General features: G+C 41.0%; 1 protein-coding gene across 1 annotated transcript in view; it reads left to right on the top strand.

Annotated features, from left to right (window-relative positions):
• GRTP1 (growth hormone regulated TBC protein 1) overlaps positions 1–13,993 on the top strand; it is a 64,529-nt gene that overhangs the window by 23,912 nt on the left and 26,624 nt on the right. The window contains exons 4-5 of the mRNA XM_003414053.4: positions 2,276–2,400; positions 7,525–7,621. Of these exons, the coding sequence (XP_003414101.1) occupies positions 2,276–2,400; positions 7,525–7,621 (222 nt within the window). The remainder of the gene's footprint in view (positions 1–2,275; positions 2,401–7,524; positions 7,622–13,993) is intronic.

The raw sequence follows: 13,993 nt of genomic DNA on the forward strand, positions 1-13,993 counted from the left end.
GATTGCTAGGCCTTTCTTCTGAGGTGCTCCTGGGTGGACTTGAACTGCCAGCCTTTTGGTTAGAAGCCAAGTGTGTTAACCATTTGTACCACCCAGGGACTCCAAAATATTGATATTCATTTGAAAAATGAATTTAAAAACTGCTTAGTGCTCAGCACCTTTGGATAAATCATTTTACAGGACGGTATGTTGGATGTGTTATTCTCGCAATGCCAATTTCATGCTGTAGGGACTAAAAATCCTTGCCCGTGTCTGCTGCTAAGTAGAGAGAAGGGGCATTTCCGTTTCCCATAGGAAGATTTCAAAAAATCTGGAAAAACTTTTCATATTAAAAAATGCCACATAGCAATGAGCAGAGCTGGTCACTCTAGTTTGAAATAGTAAAAACATTCTCATTTCCACTTGACCTCTTCCATTTTTTGGAATGTCTAGAATCCCAGGGGAGAAAAGTTCTCTTTTGTTTAAAAAAAAAAAAAAAACGGTGTGCTCCGAGGCATTAAACATAATGTTCTGCTCAGATATAGTTTTTTATAAACAAAGATAAGGTCGTTGTGTTGAGGGGGAGAGGTTGGCAATAGAAATGCTGTTAGTGCTTATATAGGCCTCAGTGCTAAAATCGTGATTAGATTTCCTTTAGTACAGAGTGAAGAAAACGGACGTGGTTCCGTCTAGTAGTATTGAGGAAAAGTTCATGGTTGGTGTGTGTCATATTTTGATACATATGTATTGATATGTGTATATATATATATATCTCCAGTTCGTATTAAAAGTACCCCAATCCATACTGGAGCCCTGGTGGCACAGTTGTTAACAGCTCAGCTGCTAACCAAAAAGTCAGCAGTTCAGATCCAGCAAGCCCTCCTTGGAAACCCTATGGAGCAGTTCTACTCTGTCCTATAGGGAAACTGTATTGGCAGTCATACATAGTATATAGTGGCAAACACCGGTTTTTTTAATCCAGTTAGGGTCACTAGAATCAGGAAAAAGAAAATGTAGTTGTTTAAGTCAATGTATGTCCTCTGTTCTACCTGCCCACAAGATTAACATGTAAAAATCAACTTAAAAAATTCGTGAAGTTGGGTCAGCGTGAGGGCACAGGGCTGTCTTGGTGAACAAGTAAAGCCTCTGGGTTCCCCTCTCCTGGGCCCTGGTGGAGGATGGCGTGGCCAGAGCAAAAACATCATCAGAGATGCTGCTGACAGGCATGGGCGCGCGAAGGTGCACAGCTGAGGGAACAGGGCATCGTGATGAGCAGGAAGAGGGTGGGGCAGAGAAACCTCCCTGCCTATGAAGGTCAGCGATGCTGAGCTTTAGCCTCAGTATTCGGCTTTGTTTACTGTGAAAGGGAATACTGGTATGCTCTAATTCTTTCTTTTTTGGACCTTTGCAATTGTGAGAAATTCGCAAAGTTTTCTGTAAAATATTTTCCAACTATTTTCCATCATCCTGGAGTTGAGTCCTCCTTAGCTAAGAGTGCTTTCAGGAAGAGGGTAAGCCTGAGAGCAGAGGTGCATGTAGGTCCCTGGGGTTAGGAGGAAAGCGGGGAAAGGTGTGTATCCAGAAAGAGGCGGGTGGGGTAGAGGAGTTGAGGTGTCTCTGGGCTTAGCGTCTTACTCCTGTGTTGGTAGGAGGGCCTCCAGCAGCATCAAGGCCCTCAGCTCTGAGAGACCTGCCTGCCGTCACTGATTTTGAAAGAAAGGACTGTTGGGACCTAGCCTCTATCCTCAGGCTAGAGCTGGGAGCAGGGCATGTGGAAACCCAAAGAATGCCCTTCTCATTTCCTCTCTGACACCAACAGACTCCATTTGACATGCTAACTCTGCCCTTTTCCTTGACTGCATTGAGGGTGCTGGTAAACATCACTCACATGATGAGAGGTCAGGCCGTTCTTAGGATATATTTCATGATCTGCTTTAGAGAGACTCCTTTCCCAAGAAAGGTCGGAGTTCTTGATTTCAACTTGTGATTCTCAACCTTACCTACACATCAGAATCACCTAGTGGGGTGCTTTAAAAATATTCCAATGTAGTCTAAGCCAGTTAAATCAGATTCTTTAGGAGTAGGGCCCAGGCTTTTTTTTTTTTTTTTCGCAAGTTCACCAGGTGATTCGGGGTTGAAAACCATTCCTTAAATCCTAGACGGAATCCCAGCACTCCAGGAATGAGCTCTGGGGATCTCCCTTAGGGACAGATAGACAAGAATGATTTTGAATATATACGAGATCAGTCTGCTATTTCTGTCTTTTGAATAATGCTTTTCATGCATTTTCCTACAGATATAAACAGGACCTTTCCCGACAACGTAAAATTCCGAAAAACTGCAGACCCCTGTTTACAAAAGACCCTGTACAATGTGCTGTTGGCATATGGGCATCATAACCAAGGTGTGGGATATTGCCAGGTAAGCATAGCAGGAACCCCTAAACTAGCGTGCAGTAGATGGGAAGGCATAGAGAATGAGAACTGCACAAATTTACAACAGTGATTTTCTCTAGATATAAGTTAAATATTCTTTTTCAATCCAGTTCATAAACTCTCTAAGTCATAAAAATGACTATGGCTTTAAATATTTTCCAATGAGAAAAGCCACAAAACGTCTATTTAATGACAGCTTTTTGGTGTCAAGGTGATAGTTAGATGGGGTGAGGGTGGGAAGTTGGGAAACAGGAAGTAAATTAAGTGAATACAGTATTTATTTGAATACAAAGGTAATGGGAACCTGAATTACCTTAGTGCAAATTGTGTGTGTGTGTTCTGGGGTGGGTGTGCTCCTTTGAGGTTACATTCTGTAAGTCAGATCTTCCATGAAATTAAAGATAAGGGGTGCAGTATGCTTCATTGTCTACCAATTTAATTCAATCTTGTTTTTGATTTTCTGTATAAATTACCATGTGAATTGGAAAAAATCATTTCTTGTTAGTTTATGAAATGGTCTCAGTTTGGTAGCATTCAAAGGGATACTTTTATATGTAATAGAGAAAACCAAGAAGAACCACTCTTAGGGACATGAGAAGTTATCCCTGGTCTCTTTACGGGCGCATGTGTGTTTGATTGCCTGGACTTCTCTGCTTGCGGCTGCTGTTTGAGTTCTCTGTGCTCCCTAGAGAGCAGAGGCAGCTGGTCTGCAGGGGCTTGCCAGCCCCGGCTTGGAGGATTCCAGGCAGGGTTCTGGGCTGTGTGAATGTTTTTAGGAGAGCACTCCCTGTCTTTTGTCCAGAATAAAAACAACAGACGATACCCTGTCACCATGGTTGTGAGCATCAAGCACACGACCGTCACGGGAATTGGAAAGCAGCTTCTTCTGCTTTTGAAGCTTCATGCTTCCCGTGCTCTTAGAGGCAGCCAGCCTGTTAAAAGGCTTCGTAAGAGGACAGCGAATGAGATCAATCCATAGTGACACCCGTATGTGGATGATTGCTCCAGAGACTTATTAGAAAGGCCAGGGAGCCAAAAGTGCTTGGTTCATTAAATAAAATTTGAATAAATTTTGCACAAAATTTGGCTTGCTTTGGCAACTTGAGTCCCTGCTCCGACAGCACTTGTCATTACTCTTTGGTAAAAGCAAAAGGAGTGGATCCCACTGATAAAGGGAGGGAAAATGCGAGCAAGGAGTGAGGCACATCATGTTGAAAAGACCAGCTGCAAAGAGCTGTGATAGAGACTACTCGTTGCTGTACCTAAATAATTCATGAGGTTATATTTTTACATTACTCTGTTACATGTAGGTGGTGTCTGCATAAAGATGAAGCCAGGATGGCTCCATTCTTCTCAGACAGAATTTCTGTTATTCTCAGCTTTTATTACTGTTAATTTATTATTCAGGCATGAGGAAGAAGTCATTAAATAAGTGTTTTACCACTTTTCTCACTGGGAAATATTTAAAGCCATAGCCTTTTTTTTAAGGCATTATGATTTAGGAAGTTTATGAATTGGATTGATACAGAATAGGAATTGGGAAGGCAGAATGGCTTAGAAGCTATGTTTTGATTATTTCACATACTGTTCTTTTGGGGTTTTTTTATTGTTGTAAAAATATATATAACACAACATTTGTCAATTCAACAGTAAAATAGCTTTATTTTTTTTTTAACCCACATAATTTTAAATATTAGCGTAATCCCAAAAGCTCTTCTGGCTTTTGTTCACCTGTCTCTGTGTGTGTAAAGGTATATGTATGGAGTCATAGTCTTCGTGCCGCTCTGTGTGCTGCTTTTTATCCTTGCAGATGGTCACATACATGCGTTTCCGTGGTTCAGCACAGGCCACACGCTTGTCATCGGTGACAGTGATGCCCTTGTCTTCTCCCAGCTCCAGGCAGCATCCTTTGTTCGTGGGTGTCTGTTCTCAGTCATGGAGCTCTTACCTAGTTTTTGCCTTCACCAGTAGCAACAACATGATCGTCTCTGTACAGATGGTTTTTGTTTCTTGAGTCATGTTCTTAGGTCTGGTTTTTTAAGTGAAATAGCAGGGTGAGAGGACATGAAGTGCGTGTGTGTACATGTGTGTGCTTTTGCTCTTGATTAACAGTCCCTCATTGATTTCCAGATTAAAATAATTTATAGTAATGCCACAAATTTGTTTTTCTATTTTATTTATTGTGCTTTAAGTGAAAGTTTACAAATCAAGTCAGTCTGTCATACAAAAGTTACACGTACCTTGCTATCTACTCCTGGCTGCTCTCCCCCTAATGAGACAGCACAGTCCTCTCCACCCGGTATTCCCTGTGTCCATTCAGCCAGCTCCTGTCCCCTCTGCTAATGCCAGAAATTTGTAGGAATATTTGGCTTAAGAAGTTTTTTTTCTAAATTTTGTATCATGTTAAGTGATCTTGTTCGTTTATAAAAGCTACAGTTTTTATTTCCTTTATTACTAAAGAAATACATATTTGTTCTAGAAAGTACAAACAAAAAAAGGAGAAAATAAAAGCCACCTGAAATCCAGTCACCCAGAGATCAATACTAACTCGCTGCTGTAAAGCCTTCCAGTTGCTTTTTCCCGAGGCCTAGCTGCTTCTGTAGACAAACTGTAGGGTGACATCAAAGACATCAAACACGAAGAAAGCAAAAAAGGTCATTAAAAAGACAGGAAAGAAAGAAAAGACCAAAATGGATATCAGAAGAAACTCTGAAACTTGCTCTTGAACAGGAGTACCTAAAGCTAATGAAAGAAATGATGAATTAAAAGAGCTAAACAGAAGATTTCAAAGGGCGGCTCGAGAAGACAAAATGAAGTATTATAATGTTATGTGCAAAAACCTGGAGTTAGAAAACCAAAAGGGACGAACATGCTTGGCATTTCTCAAGCTGAAAGAACTGAAGAAAAAATTTAAATCTCTAGTTTTTTAGTTGCAGTATTGAAGGATTCTAAGGGGAAAATATTAAATGATGCGGTAAGTATCAGAAGAATGTGGAAGGAACATACAGAGCACTGTACCAAAAAGAATTGGTCTGTGTTCCACCATTCGAAAGGTAGCATATGATCGAGAACCAGTGGTGTTGAAGGAAGAAGTCCAAGCCCTTGGCACAAAACAAGGCTTCAGGAATTGACAGAATATCAACTGAAATGTTTCAACAAATGGATGCAGTGCTGGAAGCACTCACTTGCCTATGCCAAGAAATTTGGAAGACAGATACCTGGCCAACTGACTGGAAGAGATCCATGTTTGTGCTCATTTCAAAGAAAGGTGATCCAACAGAATACTGAAATTACCAAACAATATTATTAATATCACAGGCAAATAAAATTTTGCTGAACATAATTCAAAAATGGTTGCAGCAGGACATAGACAAGAAAACTGCCAGAAATTCAAGCTGAATTCAGAAGAGGACACGGAATGAAGGATATCATTGCTGATGTCAAATCTTGGCTGAAAGCAAAGAATACCAGAAGGATGTTTACCTGTGTTTTATTGACTATGCGAAGGCATTTGACCATGGATCATAACAAATTATGGAAAACATTGCGATGAATGGGAATTACAGAACACTTAAATGTGCTCTTGGGGAACCTGTACATAGACCAAGAGGCAGTTGTTTGGACAGAACAAGGGGATACTGCGTGGTTTAAAATCAGGAAAGGTGTGCGTCAGCGTTGTGTCCTTTCACCATGCTTATTCAATTTGTATGCTGAGCAAATAATCTGAGAACCGGGACTATATGAAGAAGAACATGGCATCAAGATTGGAGGAAGACTCATTAACAGCTTGCAATATGCAGATGACACCATCTTGCTTACTGAAAGTGAAGAGGACTTGAATCACTTACTGATGAAGATCAAAGATTACAGCCTTCAATATGGATTACGCCTCAACACAAAGAAAACAATCCTCACGAATGGACCAATAAGCAACATCATGATAAATGCAGAAAAGATTGAAGTTATCAAGGATTTCATTTTACTTGGATCCACAATCAGTGCCTGTGGGAGCAGCAGTCAAGAAATCAAAGGACGTATTGCATTGGGCAATCTACTACAAAAAACCTTTATAAGTGTTGAAAAGTAAAGATGTCTCCTTGAAGGCTAAGGTGCACCTGACTCAAGGCATGCTATTTTCAGTCATTTCATATGCATGCAAAGGCTGGACAGTGAATGAAGAAGACTGAAGAAGAATTGATGCCTTTGAATTATAGAGTTGGTGAAAAATATTGAATATGCCATGAACTGCTAGAAGAACAAACAGATCTGTCTTGAAAGAAGTACAGCCGGAATGCTCCTCAGAAGTGAGGATGGTGAGACTTTGTCTAATGTACTTTGGACATGTTATCAGGAGGGACCAGTCACTGGAGAAGGACACCATGCTTGGTAAAGTAGAGGGTCAGTGAAAAAGAAGAAGACCCTCAACAAGATGGACTGATATAGTGGCTGCAAAAATGAGCCCAGTCATAGCAAAGATTGCTAAAGATGGTGCAGGATCAAGCAGTGTCTCGTTCTGTTGTACATAGGGTCGCTATAAGTTGGAACTGACTCGACAGGACCTAACAACAACAGCTGTTTCAATTAAGAGTTTCATATATTTAATGTTTTCTGGTAGCTCCTGCCATTTGACAAGTATGTACCATGAGTTTTCCAAACCAGTCCCCATCACAAAATTCTCTAAGTATTTCAATGTGTCAGATCCTATTATTTATTAAATGTGGTCATTGGTGTAGTGTACCCTCTGATGAATATTTTTATTCTGTTAGTATATATTAGATTACCTTTTTTAAAAACCAGTCATAAGTTATATTATTTTGTCACACGTTACAAGCAGTTGAAGAGAAAGTCATTGATTTTAGTATTCTAAAGCAGTATTCCAAAGAGTTTCATTTAAATATTTCCTTTTTCTTCATTTTCATATAGGCTTAAAAACATTACTAAATGGCAGATGCTTAGTATCTCTAAAGTTCTACCTAAAAAAAAAAAAACAAACAGTTTTAGGGGTTGAGTAAAAGAAATTGGAACTTAATAATTAGCAGCCAAACCATGAGAGAATCAAGGTGGCTTAAAACTCAATGTGAATTTCTGTTTCTCACTTTTGTAATTTCAGGGAATGAATTTTATTGCAGGATATCTGATTCTTATAACAAAGAATGAAGAAGAATCTTTTTGGCTATTAGATGCCCTTGTTGGCAGAATTTTACCTGGTAAGTTAGAAATTCAACTGTATCCCTTAACTGTTCTCTGTCTGGTGTTATTGAAATTCTGCTGACAAGTCAAGATTTAATTAAAACATAATTGAATTGTTTGGGATTTGAGGTTAAAAATATTTTTGCAGTTGAGTGAAAGAGAAGAAAAATCTTCAGGAAGATTGGCCCCAGCTAGAGTGGAGTTTTTGTCTCTCTCTTCATTAGAGCTTGAATGTGGCTGAGATCATATGTTTGGCACATCTGTTAGTCTGTGCCCTTTTGTGTCAAGACTTGTAGTGGCACATGGCAATTCTGATTAAGAAATCTTTTACTCCAGATTACAAAATCTGTGAGAGATTAACCTGGTTTCTGTGGTGTGATAGATCACTTTTGTGTGGCCTTTCTAGCCATGGTCTTGTAACTCCCACCCAGGTGATTGGGCAGGACTGTGCAGATAGGGTAATTGTAGCCCACCAAAGGAATTGGTCAGTTTTGCCATCCCAATTGCCTTGAAATAAGCCACGCCAGAGATGGGAAAGAGAGAATCCCACCACCACCAAGGAAGAGCAGCCAGGAGCCAGCTAGTCCTTTGGACATGGGACCCCCGGCACTGAGAAGCTCGTAGAACCAGGAGACAGAGAGAGAGATAGAGCTTGAGAAGTGGTGACGGAAGCGGCAGCAGAGACCCAGCAGCAGGTGGGCCCCCTGGCCCACAGAGCAAGAAAGCTGAGTGCCTTTGGGCAGAGAGAGGCATGGCTTGGAGCATGGCTGGGGAGAGGCTGTCCTGATGGAAGAACTGTATCCTTGGGTGTTGCCTGAGCCTGAATTGTAACCTGTTATTTCCCTAATAAAACCCCATAATCATGAGTATGGTCTGTGAGTTCTGTGTGGCCATTACAATGAATATCGAACCTAGGAGAGAAGTAGAGAGTGCCATGGGAAGGATGGTTGGTGTCAGAATTAGTAAAGATGGTGGAGAAAGGGGGCATGTCTAACCCCCGCCTCATAGGAATCAGTCTTGGATTGTTGATCTTGATTCTCCTTCCCCTTTGTGAAGTTAGAGGAGGTCAGACATCGCCCCCACACCATCTTTATAGTTTCTTATATATATTTATTATTATGTTTGTGAATACTAGCAAGAGCACACTGAATATCAGCAATTATTATTAGTGCTTAGGAGAAAGTCATTCTTATTGTGTATTTCTCCTTTTCTGTTTGTTAATGAGTAAATTTACCACCAATTTTAGCAAAGCGTAATACAGAATATGAAGTATGATGTAAACTCACATGAGGAGCCAAAAGGTGGAAACAACCTAAACGCCCATCAGCAGATGCCTGCATGAACAAAATGTGGTACACACATAAATGGAATACTGTTCAGCCTGTAGAAGAAACAAAATCTTCATACATGCTACATACAATATGGATGGAACTTGAAGACATCATGCTGAGTGAAATAACTCAGTCACAAAAGGACAAATATTGTATGGCCTCACTTACATAAAAAGAGAAGAAATGGTCTCAGGTGACATGTAGGTCAATCGGCATAACATAGTTCATAAAGAAAATGTTCTGCCTCCCACTTTGATGAGTAATGTCTGGTGTCTTAAAAGCTTGCGAGTGGCCATCTAAGATACATCTATTGGTCCCATCCCATATGGAGCAAAGGAGAATGAAGAAAACCAAAGACACAAGGAAAATACTGGTCCAATGGACTAATGGGCCACATGAACCACAGCCTCCACCAGCCTGAGCCTAGAAGAACTCAATGGTGCCTGGCTACCACCACAAACCGCTCTGACAGGTTTCACAATAGAGGGTCCCAGACAGAGTGGGAGAAAAATGTAGAACAAAATTCAAATTCACAAAAAAGACCAGACTTCCTGGTTTGACAGAGACTGTAGGACCCCCAAAAACTATGGTACCTGGACACCCTTCTGACTCAGAACTGGAGCCATTCATAAGTTCACCTTTCAGCTAAAGACAAGACAGGCCTATAAAACAAACAATAACACGTGAGGAACGTGCTTCTTAGATCAGTCAAGTATAGGAAACCAAATGGGCAACACCTGTCCAAAAGCAAAGACGAAAATGCAGGAAGGGGCAGGAAAACTGGAAGAATGGAAACAGGGAATCCAGTGTGGAAAGGGGGAAAGTGCTGACACGTTGCAGGGATTGCAACAAATGTCATGAAATGATTTGTGTGTAAATTTTTGAGTGAGAAACTAAAAAAAGGAGAAGATAAGGCAAATATATAGAGACCAAAGTTTATTAGTGGTTACCAGCGGCAGGTAGGAGGGGAAAAGCGGTGGCTAATGGTGATGGAAAAATGCATTGATTCCAAGGGTAGGATTGCACAGCTGATTATTATAATTGCAGTCAGTAAGTTGTACACCTGTAAAAAGTTGAACCAGCAAACGTTGTGTGATAGATACATTTACAACAATGACAGAAAAAAGAGGGAGAGTAGCTGATGAGGCTGATTATATACAATCAAAAACTTCAGTGGATTTGGTTCCTTGGTTTGGTGGTTTAGAATAATGATCTCATGGGAGTTCCCAGATAGCTGGCCTAATAATGCATTTTGTGCTTCTGTTCTGCTTCTTAGTATGCTGGATAGTGCCTGGGGTCTGAAAAGCTCGCACAACAATTGGTCTCTATTTGCCAGGAGCAACAGAGGAAGAAGGAGAGTCAGGAATAGGAGGAGAATATGGGATGTGCGGCTAACTGTCTCCATGAGACCAGAAGAACTGGGTGGGTGGTGCCTGGCTACCATTAGTGAACATTTTGATCGAAGATTCTGTAGAAGAATCCTGATCAAAAGGGGGAAATGTAGAACAGAATTCTCATAGACTGCAGTCTTTCTGGAGCCGGGGGGCTGGATGAACGCCTGAAACTCTTGCCATGAGATAATCTTTAAAACTTAAACCAAAATATCCCCTAAAGCCCTAAAACCAAACAGTAGTTTAGCTTAACTAGTAAAGAATGTCTGCCTTGAGCATTATGCTGTTTTAGGAGTTACGTATATGGGATCAAAGTGACAACAGCTACTCGAAAGATTAGATAGGACCCTTAGGGGGTAGTGAGTTTATATTAATGGGGGAGGAACAACTCAGAAAAGGAAGGTGAGAATGGTTGTACAAGTGGAGGAATGTAATCACTGTCACTGAATTGTACATGTAGACACTGTTGTATGTTTTGTTGTGTCTATTCTCAAAAACAACAAAATAAAATTTAGAAAAAAAGATCACATTAGGGAAAAAATTAACCAGTGGCACCCTTGGGTGAGAGAGGAGTTGTAAGCAAATGTTGCTTTCTGCTCTTCTCTGACCAGGATTGTGATATTGGTTAAAATGAAGGTCACTCTCAGCCTTAAGGACAAAAATACTTGCAAACAGCAATATGCAGCCTGCGAAGTGTGTTGAGGGAGAGTGGGAAAGTCCTTGGTGACTGATGGATGGGGAGGTTTAATGGTGTCCCCAAAGTAAGAATATGAGCCCTAGGACAGTTTTATTTTTATGCCTTCTTCCCAGAATACCTTTCTGCCCCTTCCTCCCTCCCTGAGTCAGAAAGCTATGACCAGTAGCTCTAGACCCAGTCATCACCCTATCACCTTCTCTAGATACCCGACTCCCATCTCCAGGAAATTAGCATATAGTTAGAGATGAGAAGGGTGTATAGCTATAAACCAAAAGACCAAACGCCATCGAGTCAATTCTGACTCATGGTGACCCTATAGGACAGAGTAGAACTGCCCTATAACCCTTACGAAGGTGACCCTATAGGACAGAGTAGAACTGCCCTATAACCCTTACGAAGGTGACCCTATAGGACAGAGTAGAATTGCCCTATAACCTTTACAAAGGCAGACTGCTGTGTCTTGCTCCTGCAGAGTGGCTGGTGAGTTCGAACCACTGACCTTTTAGTTAGCAGCTGTACCTCTAAATCACTGCACCACCAGGGCTCCTGTATAGCTGTAGCATGAAACCTGAAATGTAGAAGGTGCTGAACAAGCAGTAGTAGTGTATAGCTATAACCCCAAAAAAAACCAAACCTGTTGCTGCCAAGTCGTTTCTGACTCATAGTGACCGTATAGACCCTACAGGAACCCTATAGGACAAAGTAGAACTGCCTGTAAGGTTTCCAAGGAGCAGCTGGTGGATTGGAACTGTTGATCTTTTGGTTAGTAGCCGAGCTCCTAACCATTGTGCTACCAGAGCTCCTAGTGTATAGCCATTGCGACTGCTTACTCAGCACTTACTATATTTCAGGTTCCGTGTAAACTGCACATACTTTCTCATCTAATCCTCAGGACAGCTGTACCACATAGATTGAACCCATTTTACAGATAAAGAAACTAAGGCCTTGAGAGATGAAGTGCTGGGATTTAAACACGTGGTTATCTGACTCTAAAACCTATGCATATATCGTCATTGAAGAGATGACACGTGAACGGCATCAGTAAAGAAAGATAGGATCCAAATAGAGGAAAACTGAGAGCACTGCTCATGTTTCAGTACTAACAGGAGTGTAAAACACGGACTGTCAGAGACCAGCCCGGATGGAGCAGCATGAGGTACAAGGAGAGCTGCACTGAGAGGCTCTGAGTGCAAGAGAGCAGCTGAGCAGTGATTCCCAGGCTGAGCGACCCAACCAAGACAGCGTTTTTTAAAGATTCATAGGGCATTATTGAGCGTGAGGGATTGCAGTGGGAAGACCCTAGAGGGGATAGGAGGAGTGGGAAGATAATTCTAACTGCCTCAGCTTGAAGCAGCGCAGACCAAACTAAAGTGAAATGGTGAAGATGAAAAGGCAGATGGAGGTAAGCAACTTTGCAGATGAAATATTAATAGAGCTTTGTAGCAGTTTCGCTGTTCTTGCTTTGCATCCAGAGACTGAATTATAATGAATATCTATATGTGGTCAGTTCTGTTCTTTTCAACAAAAAGTTGTTGGTTTCCCAAAAATTTGTTGAAAACCTGTCACGTTCCAGCAGCGTTCCTGGTGTTTGAGACGTATCAGTAAACAAAACAAAATTCCCTGCCCTTGTGAATCTCACATCCTAGCAAGGAGACAAACAATGAACAACAGCAAAAAAAATGTATAATACCATATTTTTATACGAATAATGCACACCTTCTATGTTTGCCAGCCATACCACCCCCCCCCCCACGAGGTGTTCTCTTAAGGGTGCTATGCTAATTTTTTACAGCAACATGTAAAAAAGAAATTTTTGCAGCAACATGTAAAAATTTTTACAGCAACATGTAGAAGTTGTGCGTTATTTGTGTTAAAATATGGTAAATAGGTAAATTACATAGGGCTTTAGAAGGTGAAACCCATAAAAAAAAGCCCACTTCCATTGAGCGGATTCCGACTCATAACAACCCTGTAGGATGGAGTAGAACTGCCCCATAGGGTTTCCAAGGAGCTGCTGTTGGATTCAAACTGCCAACCTTTTGGTTAGCAGTCAAGCTCTTGACCACTGCGCGACCAGGGCTCTGGTTTATGGACTGATAACTACACCAACAAAGCAGAATAGAGATGCCAGATACCAATCAATCTGTATCTGTCAGTCTGAACTTGGCGTGTGGGTAACAGATAGACTATTTTATTAATCCTCTTACTGTGACAGTTGGCGTCTACATGGAAGAAAACAAAATTAGATCCCAGTTTCAATTCCAGTTGGAGTCAAGACTCAGATGTGAAAAAGCAAAACCTTGAAACTCGTACAGTAAGATACAGAACATTTTTGTGATGCTGGAGTAGGGAAGATGTTCTTGAAGAAAATCCAAAAAGCACTAATTATAAAAGAAATGATTGATAATTTTGATTACATTTAATTGAAAAACTAATTTTGACAAAATACATTATAAACGAAGTCAAAAGACAAGCTGCTGCATTGGAGAGGATACTTGCTGTCCATATAACTAACAAAGGGTTAGAATCTGGATTGTGTAAAGAATTCCTAAATATTCTAAGGAAAATAGAAAATCAGGCAAAGAATACAGACTTACAATGAAATTGAATTTCAAAGCCTTCAGCATACCTTCATAATGACTGTTGCCTTTAGGTGCCGTGGTTGTAAAATATTGCAGAGAAGTTAAAATGTGAGAAAAGTGTATCTTAAACCTGATGCAAATATAGCATTACCATCTTTTTTGCAAAGGAGGGCACTGAGGCCGAGAGATTAAGTACCTGTGCAACGCCATGTAAGCAGTAAAAGGAGCGGCTCTGGAGCCCACCTCTCCACACTGGACCCCTGCCTGCTCACCAGGTTGCCAGTGCCCTTCCCCGAGCATCCTCCTCCTTGGCTGGTTTTACTGTGTTATAAGAAAATAAGCAGTAGTGTTTGGTGTGTCGCTAATGAAACATGGTCACTACATGCCA

Source organism: Loxodonta africana, chromosome 23 (genome assembly GCF_030014295.1).
Source record: "Loxodonta africana isolate mLoxAfr1 chromosome 23, mLoxAfr1.hap2, whole genome shotgun sequence".
NCBI lineage: Eukaryota > Metazoa > Chordata > Mammalia > Proboscidea > Elephantidae > Loxodonta > Loxodonta africana.